The 19401-nt window shown below is 44.2% G+C and overlaps 1 protein-coding gene across 4 annotated transcripts in view; it reads right to left on the reverse strand.

Moving 5' to 3' along the window:
• The window catches only part of TMEFF1 (transmembrane protein with EGF like and two follistatin like domains 1), a 98162-nt gene extending 87723 nt beyond the window's left edge, over positions 1-10439 (reverse strand). For 3 of the 4 annotated variants that reach the window (XM_028493749.2, XM_028493750.1, XM_055087067.1), the window contains exon 1: positions 9811-10055. In XM_028493749.2, coding sequence (XP_028349550.1) covers positions 9811-10009 — 199 coding nt within the window. In that variant the 5' untranslated portion in view covers positions 10010-10055. Of the gene's footprint in view, positions 1-9810 lie in introns of all 4 variants that reach the window. The other variant, XM_024126479.2, reaches the window with a different exon arrangement.
• Positions 10440-19401: the final 8962 nt, after the last annotated feature.

Below are 19401 nucleotides of genomic sequence, written 5' to 3' on the forward strand. Positions count from 1 at the left end.
GCAGATGTAGAGAATGGACTTGAGGACACGGGGAAGGGGAAGGATAAGCTGGGACGAAGCGAGAGAGTGGCATGGACATATATATACTACCAAATGTAAAATAGATAGCTAATGGGAAGCAGCCGCATAGCACAGGGAGATCAGCTCGGTGCTTTGTGACCACCTAGAGGGGTGGGATAGGGAGGGTGGGAGGGAGACGCAAGAGGGAGGAGATATGGGGATGTATGTATACGTATAGCTGATTCACTTTGTTATACAGCAGAAACTAACACACCATTGTGGAGCAATTATACTCCAACAAAGATGTTAAAAAAAAAAGAAAAAGAACAGAATGCAGCAGAAGTTGCAAGGAGTACAGGCAGGAGAGGTGCTCAGATGGTAAGGGTTTGAAACTGCAGAAATAAGGATTTGCATTTAAGTTGGTGATGGTGAGTAACAGGAATGAGGGAAGGAGTACACACCAATTTGACCCTCCTCCAAACAGGCTCTCCATCCCAAATCAAGAGCATCACAGTTCATCCCGCCTCCTATGGCAGGTGATCCAGAAGCCAAGGGAGAAAAAGGTCAATGAAAGGATGGCTGGGTAGGGACTAACAAAGTGAACAGCTGATGCCCCACTAGACAACTCTGGAGGATTTTTGCCACGTGGCAAGACCCTAATGTAACCAATACCTCCAAGTTTAGAAGGGCAGACCACAATCCAGATTTTTAAGTGACACCTCAAGATTTTTAATGGTTAACAGCCAATGCAATTTTTAAAAATACAGTGCAGGCCAAACAAGTCCTATGAGTTCTCCCCATTTCCACTATTGTTATCTTTCACCATGCTCCCAGTCTCTTCCCTTCTCCCTTTCATCTTCAACAATTCCAGACTTTGTTTTCTAAAACCACAATGTCACTCGAATCCTTTAAGTTTCCCTTTGTCTTCAGAGCAAGTGCCAAACCTTCAGCTCAGCCTTCAAGGCCTTCCTCTAAATGGTGGCAGTTGTGCGACTCACCTCCTGCCTTAATCCCCACATCCCAGTATCCCCATATATTCCCCTCGCTGTCGCATCTTTGTACCTTTTCCAACACCGTTCCCATGGCCCAGAGAATACCCCTTCCAACTCTTCTCAGTCTCTACGTTCATTCAGTCATTAATTCCACAAATAAATATGAGATGGGGGGCTTCCCTGGTGGCGCAGTGGTTAAGAATCCGCCTGCCAATGCAGGGGACACGGGTTCGAGTCCTGGTCCGGGAAGATCCCACATGCCGCAGAGCAGCTAAGCCCTTGCGCCACAACTACTAAGCCTGCGCTCTAGAGCCTGCGAGCCACAACTACTGAGCCCACATGCCACAACCACTGAAGCCTGTGCGCCCTAGAGCCCATGCTCCACAACAAGAGAAGCCACCGCAATGAGAAGCCCGCGCACTGCAACGAAGAGTAGACCCCTCTCGCCTCAACTAGAGAAAGTCCGCGCACAGCAACAGACCCAACACAGCCAAAAATAAACAAATAAATTAAATAAATTAAAAAATATATATATGAGATGGGCATCTAATTTTGTGCCAGACACAGTTCTAGGCACAGATAACACGCAGTGAAAGAAACAGACAAAAATCCCTGCCCTCATGGATCTACACAGAGGAGTCAGAGAATAAGTAACATGTATAACAGGTCACACAGGAAAAGGTGCTTTGGAGCAGGAAGAAAACATAAATGAGGATTAGAGTGGGAGAGGGGCAGAAGGGGTGGAAGGTGGAAAAGGGCGCAATTTTAAGGCATCATTTTGAAAGTGATATTAAAGACGTGAAGGAGATGAGGGGATAAACAACTGGGACAAGAAGGTTCCAGGCAAAAGGAACATCAACAGCAAAGGCCTCAGGCAAAAGTGGGGCTGGTGTTTCAGGCTGACATTCTGCCTGTAAAGCCCAGCTAGAGTGCCACTTATTCAGAGAAAGTGTTGTTTTGATTCCTAGAAATCAGAATTATTCATTCCCTCAACACTGTATCTGTATCTTCCTTAGGGCACCTTGCATAGTGGAAACTCTCACTGATGAATTAATCATAAAAGTCAGGTAGAGCAAGGAATCATTTTTTAAAATGACACATACATATTAAAACCATTTTTAACTTTAAACATATAAATGTACATTCATTTCCCCATATAGCATCAAGACCTTTGGGTCTGCCAAATGCAGCTCCCCCCTTCCTTGGATAAACCACACTCATAATCCATTATCTACAATGTCTGTTTTCCTCTCTTTTACAGTAGAACGGGACTTAAAAATACTTGCAAAGTTTTCTAGGAGCAGAGTCCTTCCAGAGATTTATAAGTTTTCCCCAATCTGTTTCAGCTGTCTTGACCACAATGTAATTCATTGAAAGGCAATTATTTCAGCTTCATGCCTTTATCAAACCTTTCCAAAGCAATGCATAAAAACAATTCCTCGTGCATTCACATTTCATCTATTTGAGTAATATTTATTAATTTATACTCACAAGTACCAGTGGTATAAGTAAATCTGAGAACAAACACAACTGATTCTTGGTAAGCAGAGAAATCAAATGATACACAGACAAACCAGAGTTAACCTACCCCTGGAGCATCTGTGTGCTGTGGGATTTGGACAATATGGTTTACTAAGGGAATGTTTAATACAGAAAGTTAAAATCAAGCCCAGCAAAGGATCTGAATAGACATTCTTCCAAACAAGATATATAAATGGCCGTTACGCATATAAAAATGTGTTCAACATCATTAGGGAAATGCAAATCGAAACCACATTGATCCACAACTTCAACTAGGACTCCAACTAGGATGACTATAATCAAAAAGACAATAACAAGTGTTGGAGAGGATGTGGAGAAATTGGAACCCTCATACAGTGCTGGGGAAAATCTAAAATGGTTGCAGCTCCTTTAGGAAAGTTTGCTAGTTCCTCAAAATGTTAGAGTTAAACAAGAAAATTGAAAACATATGTCCACACAAAGATTTGTACATGAATGTTCACAGCAGCATTTTTCATAACAGCCAAAAAGTGTAAACAACGCAAATGTCCATCAACTGACAGAAAAACAAAATGTGCCATATACATCCATACTGTGGAATATTATTCAACCATAAAAAGGAATAAAGTTCTGATACATGCTACAACATGGATGACTCCTGAAAATGTCAGGCTAAGTGAAAGAAGCCAATCACAAAAGGTCACATACTGTATGATTCCATTTATATGCAACGTCCAAAACAGGCAGATCCATAAAGTCAGAAATAAGATTAGTAGTTGCTAAGGGCTGGGGGGAAAGAGGAACATGGAATCACTGTTAATAGGTATGGGATTTCTTTTTGGGGTGAAATGTCCTGGAATTAGATAGTGGTGATGATTGTACAACTTTGTGGGTATACTAAAAATCACTTAACTGTACACCTTTTAAAAATTCCAATGCTGTCAGTGTTCAATAAATGCTTACTTTTGAGTGGGGTGGAGAGAAGAGGGAGAAAACCCAGGTCTAGTAAATAGAAATTTCCTGTGTATATTTATAAGAGGCTAACTAACCACCTCTGTTGGAACATAAGGCCTTTGAAGTCAGAGATGACCTCTCATATATTCCCTTAATATCTAGTATATTAGGTTATACTAAGCAGGTATTCAGTCAAGGTTCACTAAATAAGTTAATAAATACCCACATATTACATACCAGGGATCTAGAAGTGTCCTGATCAAGATTTTATACTAATTAGGAAAAATTCACTTTTTATTCCCCAAAATCCTGAATTGCCACTAACAAGGCACTTCTGTTAGGTCCCATTTGTTTATTTTTGTTTCTATTTCCATTACTCTAGGAGATGGATCCAAAAAAATATTGCTTCAATTTATGTCAAAGATTATTCTGCCTATGTTTTTCTCTATTAGTTTTATAGTATCTGGTCTTACATTTAGGTCTTTAATCCATTTTTAGTTTACTTTTGTACATGGGGTTAGAGAATGTTCTAATTTCATTCTTTTATTTATTTGTTTGTTTGTTTATTTTTTGCCATGCCACACAGCTTGCAGGATCTTAGTTCCCTGACCAGGGATCAAACTTGGGCCCCGGCAGTGAAAGTGCCAAGTCCTAACCATGACCACCAGGGAATTCCCTCCAATTTCATTCTTTTACACATAGCTGTGCAGTTTTCCCAGCACCACTTATTGAAGAGACTGTCTTTTCTCCATTGTATATTCTTGCTTTTGTCATAGATTATTTGACCATAAGTGCATAGGTTTATTTCTGGGCTTTGTATCCTGTTCCATTGATCTATATGTCTGTTTTTGTGCCAGTGTCATACTGTTTTGATTATCGTAGCTTTGCAGTATAGTCTGAAGTCAGGGAGCGTAATTCCTCCAGCACCGCTCTTCTTTCTCAACATTGCTTTGGCTATTCAGGGTCTTTTGTGTTTCCATACAGATTTTTAAATTTTTTGTTCTATTTCTATGAAAAATGCCATTGGTAACTTGATAGGGACTGCACTGAATCTGTAGATTGCCTTGGACAGTATGGTCATTTTGTTTATTTTTTTTAAATTTATTTATTTTTGGCTGCGTTGGGTCTTCGCTTCTGTGTGCAGGCTTTCTCTAGTTGTGGCAAGTGGGGGCTACTCTTCGTTGCGGTGCATGTGCTTCTCATTGCGGTGGCTTCTCTTGCTGCTGAGCACGTGCTCTAGGCATGTGGGCTTCAGTAGTTGTGGCTCACGGGCTCTAGAGTGCAGGCTCAGTAGCTGTGGTGTATGGGCTTAGCTGCTCCACGGCATGTGGGATCTTCCCGGACCAGGGATCGAACCCATGTCTCCTGCATTGGCAGGTGGATTCTTAATCACTGTGCCACCAGGGAAGTCCCAGTATGGTCATTTTAACAACATTGATTCTTCCAGTCCAAGAACACGGTATATCTTTCCATCTGTTGTGTCATTTCAATTTCTTTCATCAGCGTCTTACAGTTTTTGGAACACAGGTCTTTTGCCTCCTTAGGTAGTTTTATTCCTAGGTATTTTATTCTTTTTGATGTGATGGTAAATGGGAGTGTTTCCTTAATTTCTCAACAAGGCACTTCTCTTAATCTGAAGTTTATATCATCCATTTATATCATCCTTACCACCACCACAATCCAGAGGATCCACTTCTAATTCCCTTGACATTTTAAAAACCTACTTCAAATTCTCCACCTTACGTCTCTCACCAATGCGGCTTGTTGGTCTCTGAATGTTTTTCTTTCTCTTTAACCCCATTTCCTAAGACATCTATGTCTCACATGTTTAGCCTCATTTTTTCTTCTCTAACACCCTAGAGCCAAAAAAGACTATTATCATTATCTCCACATTATAAATGAAAAAAAGGGGGGGGGCATGTCTAAGGTTACCTGGTCTCCTGGGTTCAAGGTTCATTTTTCTTCACATAAATCCTGTATTTCCAAACTTTTTTCTCTTTGGATGAACATGGAGCTTTCTGATAAGTTAGATTTTTAAAAGAATAAGTACAAATAAAAAGATATAAAATCAAAACAATAAGTATAAAGTCCAGAATGAGTGGAGAACTGAGACAGAGGACAATTTTTTTTTAAAGTCTTGTTTAGAACAAGAAGAGATAAACAAAGGGCCCACTGCTTAGGGAAGATGTTGTAATATCAAGAGATAACAGGGATAATACAGATCCTTTCAGTTTCTTCTTTGTTTACATAATCTTCTCCAAAGAGCATGACCTTCAAACTAGGAAAGGTAGAACTCTGATAAAACAAAGCTAGCATCTAAAGGTAAGTGGCATGGAAAGTGGACAGTAATGGAATACAGAGCTAGTTCAAAAGAATTTGCTTTCTGATCCAAACAAATCATACTCCATGGTACTGAAAAAACTTAAGATCTGACTGCTGATTATCTAAGCTATCTTGACAAGGTGCCAGAAGACCAGAAATGAGAGAATGCATTCTCAATTTTCAAAAAAGGAGAAATGGAAATCCAGAAAAAAATCCATAAGTAAAGTTGCCACATATCCACTGAAAAACTCTAGAATGGGTAAATAAGTTTTTGAACACAATAAAAAGTAAAAGCCACCATGTGCTCTTGATTAAGGCAGACTATATGACATTTGCTTTTTGATATGATTACTAAAATGGAAAATGGATGATACAGACATATATATATATACTGATTCAAACAAGACAATCTGACAGAATCTTTTAATGATAGGCTGGTGAACAAAATGGGAAAATGTTGAACAGCAGAAGCTCAAAAATCTGTTAAATGCAACTAGGAGGATGCATAGCTGGCTGAACATCTGGTTGATTAATGTATCAACATCAACCGATTTAGAAGGAAGTCTGCAGTAAAATATCACATAGTTCCGTTCTTTTCCACAATCTAGACAACTTCTATTAATTTAATAAAGCCACAGATCTGCTCTTCACATTTACATGGGCCACAAAGCTGTGAGTAACCCAACTCACACAGCCAGACAGAATCCGGCTTCAGAAAGGTCAGAGTAGGCTGAAATGACGGTCCAAAACCCAAAATGAAAATCAACAGGGAGTCAAGGCCAGCATTTAGATTTTAAAACTCAAACATGTAAAAGAGTTTTGGAAAACGGAAAATACCTGGGTAATGAAAGCTACTAAAAAAATCTATGCACAATCTCAACCTGCATTAATAGATGCCTATGTTCAGACTGGAGTATTATAGCTCTCTAATTTATCAACTTAAAAAAATTTATTTTCCGGGGCTTCCCTGGTGGCACGGTGGTTAAGAATCCACCTGCCAGTGCAGGGGACACGGGTTCGAGCCCTGGTCCAGGAAGATCCCACATACCACTGAGCCTGTGCTCTAGAGCCCGTGAGCCACACCTACTGAGCCCATATGCCACAACTACTGTAGCCCGTGCGCCTAGAGCCCGTGCTCCGCAACAAGAGAAGCCACTGCAATGAGAAGCCCGCACACCTCAATGAAGAGCAGCCCCCTCTCGCCGCGACTAGAGGAAGCCCACGCACAGCAATGAAGACCCAATGCAGCCAAAAATAAATAAATAAATTTACTTTTAAAAATTTTATTTTTCATATGAATCATTCCCAGATCTTCATCCTAGAAAGAGTTATGACAAGAATCTACAAATATCATTTAGTTAAAACTCTAGCTTTAGACCCAGTTATTCAAGTATATCTTAGCATTAGGAAACATTTGATGAGCCTAATTTACTGTTATATATATCAAAATATCAATATACCCTTGAAAGAAGACTCAGATATTATTAAATCCAAATCCCTCTTTTAATAAAAAAAAGGAAACTAAGAAAAATTAAGTAACTTGCTCCAAATCACACAGTTGCTTAGCAAGGGCCAAAATCCCCAAATCGGTCCCTTTTTTCCACACCATGTGGGTTTCCAGCCCTGTATGTCCTTTCTTAAAACTTGTACTATCCGGGCTTCCCTGGTGGCGCAGTGGTTGGGAGTCCGCCTGCCGATGCAGGAGACGCGGGTTCGTGCCCCACTCCGGGAAGATCCCACATGCCGCGGAGCAGCTAAGCCCGTGAGCCATGGCCACTGAGCCTGCGCGTGCTCCGCAACGGGAGAGGCCACGGCAGTGAGAAGCCCGCATACCACAAAAAAAACAAAAACAAACAAAAAAAAACTTGTACTATCCATAAAGAGTTAGAATGCATATACAAAAACATCCGTCAATACACATTTTATTTTGCTAAGGACAAATTAGCTCAGCAAGAACAAATAATCACAGCACATTAGCCCATAAAATATTTTGATATGGTGTGATCACTTACTAGCTTGATAACCAGTATTTGTTACAAAAAGGCACTCTCATATACAAATGACTTTTATTTTTAACCATTAAAGTGTGATTAATGGTTAAAATATTATCCCATATTCCACTTAACATTAGAAATATAGGGACTTCCCTGGTGGCGCAGTGGTTAAGAATCCACCTGCCAGTGCAGGGGACACGGGTTTGAGCCCTGGTCGGGGAAGATCCCAGATGCTGTGGAGCAACTAAGCCCATGCGCCACAACTACTGAGCCTGCGCTCTAGAGCCCGCGAGCCACAACTACTGAGCCCGCGTGCCACTTAGTAGTGGCACCTAGAGCCACTAACCCGTACACCTAGAGCCCGTGCTCCGCAACAAGAGAAGCCTATGTGCCCCAACTAGAGTAAGCCCACACGCAGCAATGAAGACCCAACACAGCCAAAAATAAGTTTTTTTTTAATTAGAAAAATAAAGTAAAAGTTATTTCACGGATGGAAAAGTTTTAATGGACACACTGTTGTTTACTATGCTAACCCCTCCCCCATCATAAAACATGCCATTATGAAAATTATTGAAAGATTTTTAGACCTTCAAACCTTAAGAGCACGCCAAAGGTTTTCTTCATGTAGGGTAGCATAAGCACCTGTGCTGAGGCCCTCTGGCTCCCTCCTCACTCCCCCAAAAACAATGCCCCTTCAAGAGCCCTTTGAGTACAAAGGTTGTCTGGCAGGCAGACCAGCCGGATTCCCTGTGGCCTGTCCACCCTCTCTTTCCCCCTCTCCCCCACCCCCATGCTGCTTCTCCCACCCTTGGTTCAAAGAAGACAAGTGGAGAATGAGAACTGATAAAAGGGCAAGTTAGCAAGGCTGTGGCTTATGATCACTAGCATCTGCCAGGCCAGCTCCAGGAGGACCTACCCACCCCTAAATGAGACCTGGAAGCCTCTCCTTGCCCCAGGGCTCCTCTGGGACCCGTTGTGAAAGGAAAAGGGAACTTCACGGCCAGGATACCCTCCTCCACAGTCTCGTCCCCAGCAGGCTCTTTGTTTCCAGCAGCTGCGGGGGTGCAGACGGCCTTGGAGAGAGGGGAGAGGTCACTCCCGTGCTCCCGTGGCTGCCAACCTCCAGGCCCTCCCGCAAAGCAGACAAACGCACGCACACGATCACTCCCTCGGAACCGCTTCCCTCTTTCCACACCACCTTAACCCGGCTCACACCTTGCTACACAGAAGCACTCCCTGAGACCTAACTGCCTCTTTCTACTAGCCAAATCCTACACAGGATGATTCCCTAGCTAACCTCCCTCTGAATCGACACAAACGAGGTTCACCCCAGGACCCGCACCCTTCCTGCTCAGTGCATACCCCCGGCACATCCCTGAGCTCCTGGCTTCACCCAGCGCAACACACAAAAGCAGAGGGTCACTTCCCGGGCCCCAGGACCTTCCCTGCTCATATCCATAGACCCGGGGTCACTCCAAGCTCCGAGCGCCCACCTCTCAACCCAAAAGACACACACACACTGTCACTCTACTTGGTCAATCTGCGTCCTCTGGGCCACCCGTTCCCTTTACCCACACGACCCCTCTGAGACCCGAGTGCCCGAAGAAGGAATCTCCCCAGCGCACGGTCACTCCCCTGGCCCCTCACCGTCACACATACACACAGAAAATCCCTGCCTGGGGCCGCCCTCCCTCCCCTGAGCCTTCACAACACAAACACGCGCTCCCGCGTGTACACCCACGATCACACCGGGGGCCCCGGCCGCTGCCTCCCCTTCGCCGGCCGGGCCTCACCTCCTCCCAACACTCCCGGCCGCCCGCGCCCAGCCACCCGGCACACACGGACGCACGCACAGCCACTCCCCGGCCCCACGCCGGTCCCCAAGCCCGCACCGCGCGCTTGCGCCCTGCCCCGCGCCCTCGCCCACCCTCGGCCCAGCTCCCTGGACCCCCACGCCCGGGCCCGGCCCAGCCAGGTCGCGGGGACCTGCAGGGAGGCGGGAGCGGAGGGAGGGAGGGGCCGCAGGGGCGCGTTCCGGCCAGTCCTACCTGAGCAGTTGATGCTCTTGCCTTTGCCGCCGGGACAGTCCCCGCCGCCGCCGCCGCCGCCGCCACCCGGGGGCTGGTTGGACGCGCGGCTCCCGGGAAGAGAGAAAGCGAAAAGCAGAAGCACCGACGTGTAGCAGCAGAAGGCGAGCGGGGGCGCGGCCGGCAGCCGGAGCGGCGCCTCAGCGGCCGCGGCGCCCATGACTGGCGCCCCTGGACGGCGGGAAGCGCAGGGAAGCGCAGGCCCCGGGCATCCAGCCGCGCGCGGGGAGCCCAGCCGCTGCCTCGGCGCCAACTAACAGCCGCGCCGCTGCGCCCGGGAGCAGCCCCCCAGCATCCCCGCCCCACACGCAGCGCCCGCCAGGCCCTGGCCCGCCGCGCTCGGGACGGAGTCTGAGGGTCGGGACGGGTGCGCGCGAGGGTTCGAGCCCGCGCCGGGGAGACCGAGGCCGGGGGACGAGCGGGCGCGCGCGCGGCGGGAGGGGGTCGTGGGGCGGGGGTCGCGGGGCGGGGGCAGGCCCAGCCCCTCGCTCGCCTGCTTGCCTTCCCTTTGTGTCCGCAGCCGTCGCCGCCGCGTCACAAAGACCCCGGCCCGCCCGGTGAGGGGAGCGTGACAGAGCCGCCGGCGGGAGGGGTGGCTGCGACCCCGCCCCGCGCACACCCCCAGCGCTCGCGCCGGCAGCTCCGCCCCCGCCCGCGGCCGGCGCCGCCTCCGGGGGAGCTATTGTTCCTGCGGCGGGGAGGGAGCGCGGGGGGCAGGAGGTGCTGTCGTCTTTCGGTCCGGCCACGGGGGCCTGGCGGGCGCCGAGGAGGCTCCGAAAGCATTACCCTAACAGACGTTTTTGCCGCCCTTTGTGAGCATTTTTGAAGGGTTTCTTTGGCCCAGCAGTCGGGGTGGGAAAAGGGCAGGTGGTCTATGATATAGCTATTTTCTAGGTGAAGAACCTGAGCCGCGGAGAAGTGAAGGTGACTTGTACAAGGTCACCTACGAGGAAACAGGCAGGACCCCAGAATTGGAACTCAAGTTCTGACTCCAGCTTTGTAGTTCTTAGAGATGGGGATAAATGGCTAAAGTACTCGGATCCTCATCCCCACCCTATTCCCACAAACGCCAACTGAATTTAAAATAGTTTTTAAAATTCTATACTGCCCTCTCCCCCTAATAATAGCTAATATTTAGATAGTATTTGCTACATACGAGACCTGGACAACGTACTTTCCATGAATCCCCTCCAGTTCTTTTTTACAGCCTGCAAGGGATTTTTCATTCTCATCCCCATTCTACAGAGGAGGAAGTTGAGACCCAGAGAGGTAAAGTGATCTGACTCCCAATCCAGTGCTCTTCCTACCACATTGTGCGAAATGAGACCCAGCCACAGGCAGCAGAGTATGGACTGAATTGTTTGAAATTCCTCTACTTTATTCATTCTATTATGATGCCTCTCACCTCAGAAGGAATTTTAAAATCTCATTGAAAAACTGATAAATTTGACTCATAAAATTTTTTAATGTGTGGAAAGCCACTACAAGCAAAGCCACATTAGGGATAATGTCTTCAATATAAATAGGAGACAATATGCTTAATATAAATCAGGAAGAAAAAGTTGATACAGTAGAAAAATGGAAAGCTAATGTCTTATTCACATAAAATACAGACAATAAATATACGAAAAGATACTTAAACCCACTACTAGTAAAAGGCAGATTAAACCTACAAAACTTTTTTTTCCTGTTGATGACTAACAAGAGTTAAAAGAAATGACAAAACCTAGCACTATTAATTTATATGTTTGAGGAGGGCAATTCGACTATGTATCAAAACCTTTAAAATGCTTATCCTTTAATCTAGCAATTCCACATATTGGAATTTTGCCTAAAGAAATAACTGGACAAGTACACAAAATGTCTGTGTGTGGATATCCACCACAGCCTTTTTATAATAGTAAATGTAATCTAAATATCCATCTGTGGGAACTAAAGTATGGTACCTCTTTTTTTTTTTTTTTTTTTAAATTTAAGTACACAAAATGTCTGTGTGTGGATATCCACCACAGCCTTTTTATAATAGTAAATGTAATCTAAATATCCATCTGTGGGAACTAAAGTATGGTACCTTTTTTTTTTTTTTTTTTTTAAATTATTTCTTTATATTTGGCTCCGTTGGGCCTTCGTTGCTACGCGAGGGCTTTCTCTAGTTGCGGCAAGCGGGCCTCCTCTTCGTTGCGGTGCACGGGCTTCTCATTACGGTGGCTTCTCTTGTTGCAGAGCATGGGCTCTAGGCGCACGGGCTCAATAGCTGTGGCTCGCAGGCTCGGTAGTTGTGGCGCACGGGCTTAGTTGTTCTGCGGCATGTGGGATCTTCCCGGACCAGGGATCAAACTCATGTCCCCTGCCTTGGCAGGCGGATTCTTAACCACTGCGCCGCCAGGGAAGTCCCGGTATGGTACCTCTTTGTACGATGGAGTATTATGCAGTTTTAACAGTGATGATTGGTTAGTGTTTACTGACATGGAAAAAAATGATACTAATGAGTATGTATAAGAAAATCCTGGGGCTTCCCTGGTGGCGTAGTGGTTGAGAGTCCGCCTGCCAATGCAGGGGACACGGGTTCGTTCCCCGGACCGGGAAGATCCCACATGCAGCGGAGCGGCTTAAAAAAAAAAAAGAAAATCCTATTTTTCTGAAATAGGCATGTGTGTGTACACATCCATAGGAAAAAAGTTCAGAAGAATACACAGCAATATATTAGCAGTGGTTATCTCTGAAAGGTGGGCTTATGAATAAAAGATTCCTGTTCTTTATACTTTTCTATATTGTTCGAATTTTTGTCAATGAAAATTTTTATTGTTATAACTTTAAAAAGCTATTTTCTTTTAAATTATACTTTTATCATGCTTTTTATATAAATTCACATTTGTAACATTTTATTAAGATTGCCTCAAACCTCTAAACTGGGCAGTGGCACGGCAATTATTCAGCTAAAATTCAACTGGCTTCTGCATCAGGTGTGATCTCAGGTTCCTAATTGCTAAGCCACAGCTAAAGGCTCCTCTCAGACCACTCCTTCAGCAGCTTCTCCCCTAAACTTGACCTCACCAGTGATTTTTTTCCTGCCATGTGTTTTGACTCTCCCAGCCCCAGCCTTCTGCTTTTTTTTTTTTTTTTTTTTTTTTGCGGTACGCGGGCCTCTCACTGTTGTGGCCTCTCCCGTTGCGGAGCACAGGCTCCGGACGCACAGGCTCAGCGGCCATGGCTCATGGGCCCAGCCACTCCGCGGAATGTGGGATCTTCCCAGACCGGGGCACGAACCCGCGTTCCCTGCATCGGCAGGCGGATTCTCAACCAGTGCACCACCAAGGAGGCCCCAGTCTTCTGCTTTTAATTTTCACTTGACTGCTAACCGTAGCCCAGGCAGAAATACTAAGAGGAGACAATCCTTAAATAAAAAACAAAACTCCTATGGCCATAAATCACAGCTAATTTACTTCTGCATCTTTCTACACATCAACTAAGAAAAATTCAACACAGATTTCTCAAAAGTTTTCAAACGGAAAAGGATTGTACTTCAGAAACAGGAGTTCTCTGACTTCAATCATCCAGTCTCAGAGATGAAAAAAGATCTTAAGAGGTACCAACTACCATGTATAAAATAAATAAGCTACAAGGATATATTGTACAGCACAGGGAATATAGCCAACATTTTATAACAACTTTAAATGGAGTATAATCTATAAAAATTTTGAATCCATATGTGGTACACCTGAAACTCATATTGTAAATCAACTGTAACTCAATAAAATTCTTTTTTATTTGAATTTTATTTTATTTTTTTATAAGCAGGTTCTTAGTTATCTGCTTTATACGTATTCGTGTATATATGTCAATCCCAACCTCCCAAATTAAAAAAATCTTAGTGGTCATTTAAAAGAACCCCCATCACATGCTTTAATATTGGTGACCCCAAAATGTCAGATAACAAAAGAGTGGGGGACTCACTACATAAAACCACCCAGAGAGTTTTAAAAGAATATAGATTTCTGAATACCACTCCAGACATTCTGGGGGAAGCTCAAGTATCCCTTATTTATTTTAAAGTTCTCTAAGTAATTCACATGCACTGCCAGTTTGGAAACCCCTGGCCTAACCTTATTAGTCAGTTATTGCTCCATAACAAACAACCACAAAATGTCAGCAATGTGCTATAGTAAACATTCATTTCTCATAGGGCTGGGGGTTGACTATAGGCTTGGCTGGGTGGCTCTGCTCTAAACTGCAGGTTCAGCTTGTCTTGGCTCCTGTGTACAGGTTGAGTTCTGATCTTCTCCAGGAGTATTCGCTTTGGGGTCCCAGCTGAAAGGGCAGAAGCTACCTGGGGGAACCTCTTTTTATGGAGGTGGTAGTGGTACAAGGGGCATGCCCAATTGTGCAAGCACTTTTCACACCCCTGTTTGTACATGTCTGCTAACATCCCACTGGCTAAAGCAAGTCTCATAATTGAGCCCAAAGACAAAGGGGTAGAGAAGTCTATTCTTTTTATGGAGGTAAGAAGGAGTGACTATGGAATGAACATTTTTTAACAATAATCTATCAGAGATCCCATACTTGAACACCATTAGTTATGCTCTGTCAGAATGTTTTCAGTTCCAAGTTATAGAAAACAAACAACCCGAATTAACTTAAACTAAAAGAGATTTATTGGCTCAGGTTTAAAAAAAAAAAAGCCAGAGGTAGTGCCCTCTCCTGTGAGTTGGTTTTTGTCCCCAGTAAAGCTTCATTCATGGAAAACATTGCATTCCTTCAGGAAATCTTTGTGAGCATCAGCTGCGTGCTAGGCATCACAATAGCCTCTGGGGGAAAGAGATAGTCCTTCCTTGTTGGGAGAGGGGGAGGGCATACATCTAAAAATTAATCATTACAACTCAGTGTGATAAACACTAAACAGACATAGAGTGGGGGCAGAGAGGAGGAGTAAATGCCAAATCCTACTTCACACTCCCAACCCAGCCAAAATTCTGGTCTCGCTGGACCTCCTACTGGAGGGTCTAGCTGCATAATGAAGCCCTGATAAGCAGTAATGAGAACTCTGGGACTGACAAATTGGCCCTGGTAGGAGAGGATCACAGTACTTGAGTTCAGTCCAGAAACACTGGAATGATTTATGGTGCAGCCCCAGTGCAAGCCTGGGACTGACCTCTGACCCAACTCAAGAAATTGGACCCCACTTCCTAGAGAGGGGGGTCTTTTTAAAAAAATGAAAAAAGTGGGAAGTTCCCTAGTGGCCTAGTGGTTAGGATTTCGGGCTTTTACTGCCATGGCCTGGGTTCAATCCCTGGTGGGGGAACTGAGATCCCACAAGCCTCAAAAACAACAGTAACAACCAAAAAAAACAAACAAACAAAAAAATGGAAAGAGTGGATAAAGTCATTCATTCATTCAGCAAATTTATACTGAAAGTCTACTCCTAGTCCCTGAAAATACAGTGATGGGTACAACAGATCTGGTCCCTGTCCTTATGAAGTTTACTGTCAAATATTAATCAAACAGTTATACGAATAAAAGTAAAATTGCAACAATGTTGACAGAGGCTATGAAAAGGAAGGTCAAAATCTGAAAGAGTGATACTTGTGCTAAGATCAGGAGGATGAGTAGGAGTTAACTAGGTGAAGAAGGATTGTTCCAGGCAGAGGGAACATCAGAGCAAAGGGCCTGTGAACAAGAGGGTCTGAATGCTGGCCAGCATAGTGGGGACAGAGAACAAGATCAACCGGCTTTAAACTTCATTCAACAAATATTTACTGAGCACCTACTATGGACTATGCACTGTTCTAGATGCTGAGAAACAACAGTGAACAAAACAAAGTCTCTGCTTCTCACAGAACTTATAGTCTAGTCGGAGAGACCCCATAATAATATTGGTGGAAGAGAATAATTGTTGGGTTGAGCCATGACAATAGTAACTATAATTCACTGAAGACCTGCTACGTCCCAGGTACTGCCAGGCACTTCCTATTTGTTGTCACTGATTTTCCCACCTACCCTGTTGGTAGGTATTAGTTCCATTTTATAGATGAGGAAACCGAGGCTCATGAGGTTAAGTAACCTACCTAAACCACAAAGCTAGGAAGTTGGAGTCACCTGGCCCCATCTGACTCCAAAGGCCCACCACGTCACAAGCATGAACAGGTGGAGAAGCATCATCACCGATACAAGATGGAGCAAAGATGGGCACCACGAATACTGCACCCACCAAGGGGTGTGCACAAGTCATCCTGAGCCCCCTGCCAGCGCGTCAGGAGACTTTTGTTGGGGCTTCTTGTGATTACATGCAGGGATTATTGTGATTACATTACTTGTAATTACAACTCCAGTTGAAGGCACCATTCTTGTTACCCACATGGCCTTAATGGTCCTCAATTCTGTAGATGGGCAGAAGCCAAGGAGGCCAGGGTTACAGACATCTGAACAAAAAAGTGCTATGGGAATTCAAAGAGTAACCTTACTCTGCCTGAGGAGAAGAGACTTCAGCACTATAATTCTGTCGATTTGAAAGGCTTCTCACCCAAACAGTCCCTGTGAGTGGGTAGAGAGACTGAAGAGGCATCTCTGGGTTTTGCCTGCAGGTCTTCTTGTCATTCAGTTGTTCGGTATTGAGCTGAGTACAGAATGAAGATTTTCTCCATCTTTCAGCAAATGGAAATTTTCAGCTGCAATTCAAAAATTTCTCCAAGGGTTTAACTCATAAAGGATTGTACCAAAGAAACAGCTTCTCTGACAAAGACAATCACACATAAATTGTAGTAAGAGGTATAGCATAGTAATTAAGAGTGTAAGCTCTGGAACCAAAGCATCTGGTTTTGCATCTTAACTCTGCCATTTGCTAGTTTAATGACCTTGGATAAGTTACTTCAATTCTCTGGACCTCAGTTTCATAATCTGTAACATGGAAACAGAATTTTTACTTACTTCATAGGGTTGTTGTAAGGATAAAATGGGTTTGCATAGGTAAAGTGCTTTGAACAATGCTTAGTACATTGTAAGTATTCAATAAGTAATTGGCTAGAGGTGGTAGTGGCATAATAAGCAAATAAATGTTAGCTGTTATGAGTGGCAAGAGCCATTAACTGCATTTATATGCTAGGCTAAGAGCGCCACTTGTATTATCTAATGTAATGCACCCAGAAGCCTAATGGGGAGGGTGCTATTATAATATTATCCTCATTCTGTAGATGAGAAAACTGAGGTTTGGAGCAGTTAATTATTTGTCCAAGGTTACACAGCTAGTGGGCAGTAGGGACTGGGACTCAAATCGAGGTCTGTCTGACTCCAAAGCCTACGGTCACCTTAAGAGTTAAAGTCAGCAGTCAAAAGAGCTCATCTGACCTGGCTGGCTACTAGAGAGACCTGCAGGAGGGCAGCCTGGTGACTGGCAGGGGCAGCCAAGCTACTGGAGGGGAAAGTTGTGACAGTTAGCCAGGTAGGTCAAAGGGAAGAGACACGAGGTTACAGGCAAGAGCTTGGGAACTTGAAAATGGCATCCATTGGGCTAAGAATCATGAAAGAGAGATAAAGCAAGGAGTTAAGTACACGGAGTAATTAGAGTGAGTCAAATGGAGCTAAATAATTCTATTTTACCACTGTGTATGTTTAAGTATGTCAGCTTGACTCTGTATGTACACATATGTACTGAGCATATGTCATTTGCCTATGTGTATATATATGTAATGAGTATATCAGCTTGCCTCTGTACATATGCATAAGTGCCAAGCATATGTCCTTTTACTCTCTGTGTGCATATGTAGGGAATGAGTATATATAAGGTTGCCTCTGGGAGAGTGTGTATGTCTGCATATTTGAGTGTGACAGCTGGACCCTGTGTTTGTACATGCACATTTAAATGCGTGTATCCATGCACACATTACTGTATACAGCAACTCATCAGAACATGTACATGTGAACTTGAATTGAGTTGGTGGTTTTCTAACTCTTCTCCCTTGGTAACCAGTTGAAAATTATTCCCTACAGTCTGATGGCCTTGGGACTCAGCATCAGGGTCAACATAGTTAGACTTGGCACTTAATCTGGGTTCCTAATTAAGGGAGTTGTAAAGGTGAAACAGCAAGATCACATTCTAAAGCTGTTTCTCTCAAAGCAGAACAATAGTGGTGAGACTCTGGGCAGCTCTGATAGTGGTGACTTCAACAACAATGGGAGCAGGGGTCAGGGCAGGGCATGGAAAGCAGTGACAGTAGCTGCATTCATCCAACAATATATAGATATTGCCCATTATGTGCCAGGCAACCGTGTTAGGCAGTGAGGATGCAGAGGTGAATCAGATAGACACAGTCAGTCCCTGTCCTGTTGTCTAACAGGAAGTCAGACTTTAAACAATCAATTACAATTATGAAGAATTTTGCAAAGGAGGTGTAAAAGCATCAGACAGAGACCCCTAACTCCTAGGGGTTGGGTACTAGTATCAAGGAAAGCTTCCCCTAAGACGTGATATTAAGCCAAACCTGGGAAACTGGTGAAGAGTTAGAGGGGGGTAGAAAGGGAACAGTATTCTATGAGGAAAGTTCAACATGTAAGAATGATAAAGAATAGGGCAAGTTTAAGAAACAGAGAAAAGGCAGCTATGGTTGAAGCCTGGAGAATGAGGAGTCAGATGACACAAAGGATGAAGTTAGAGACCAGACCACACAGGGCCTTTTAAGCCAGAATAAGGGTTCAGATTTGATCCAAAGATTATGAATGGGGAATAACCTGCTCAGATTTATGTTTTTCAAAGATTACTTGGTTATGAAACACTGTAAGTCAACTATACTTCAATTGAAAAAAAAAAGATTACTTGGTTATATGCATGACCTGTAAGGTATGTTAATTGTATCTCAATGACACTGTTGAAAAATAGCTTGGGCTGTAGTGTGCAGAATGGATTGGAAAGGCAAAATGTACCCAAGAAAATCATGGGAGAGCTATTAGTGGTCTAGGTAAGTGATGATGGTGGCTTGAACTAGGGAAGATGGGGATAAGTAAATGGATTAGGTTAAAGAGGTAAAATCAACAGAATTTGATGACTGACTAGATGTGGGAACTGAGGGAGAACGTATCAAGCTATGGTTATCCCTGGGTTCAAGGGTGTTTACTAAAACAGCCACCTCTGGAGAAAAAGCCAGTTTGGAGAGAGGATGAGGAGCTCAGTTGTAGGCACACTGAGTTTGAGGGGCCACTGAGGCATCTGTAACAAGACATCCAGTAGCAGTTGGATGTATAAGTCTGGTGCTCATAAGAGATTTACAATGGACATGTAAGTGTGGGAGTCATCAGAGAAAAAATTAATTGAAGTCATAGAAGTGGGTGTGACAGCTTAAAAGTATATGAGATACAGTTGACCCTCGAACAACATGGATTTGAACTGCAAGGGTCCACTCAATTTTTTCAATAAATACAGTACTACACCCTATGAGGTTGGTTGACTCCTCCAACGCAGAGCTGTGGATTTGGAGGGCCAACCGTAAAGTTATACTCAGATTTTCAACCGTGAGGAGGGTTGGTCCCCCTAACCCCCGTATTGTTCAAAGGTCAACTGTACTATAA

Source organism: Physeter macrocephalus, chromosome 9, assembly GCF_002837175.3.
Source record: "Physeter macrocephalus isolate SW-GA chromosome 9, ASM283717v5, whole genome shotgun sequence".
Taxonomy (NCBI): domain Eukaryota; kingdom Metazoa; phylum Chordata; class Mammalia; order Artiodactyla; family Physeteridae; genus Physeter; species Physeter macrocephalus.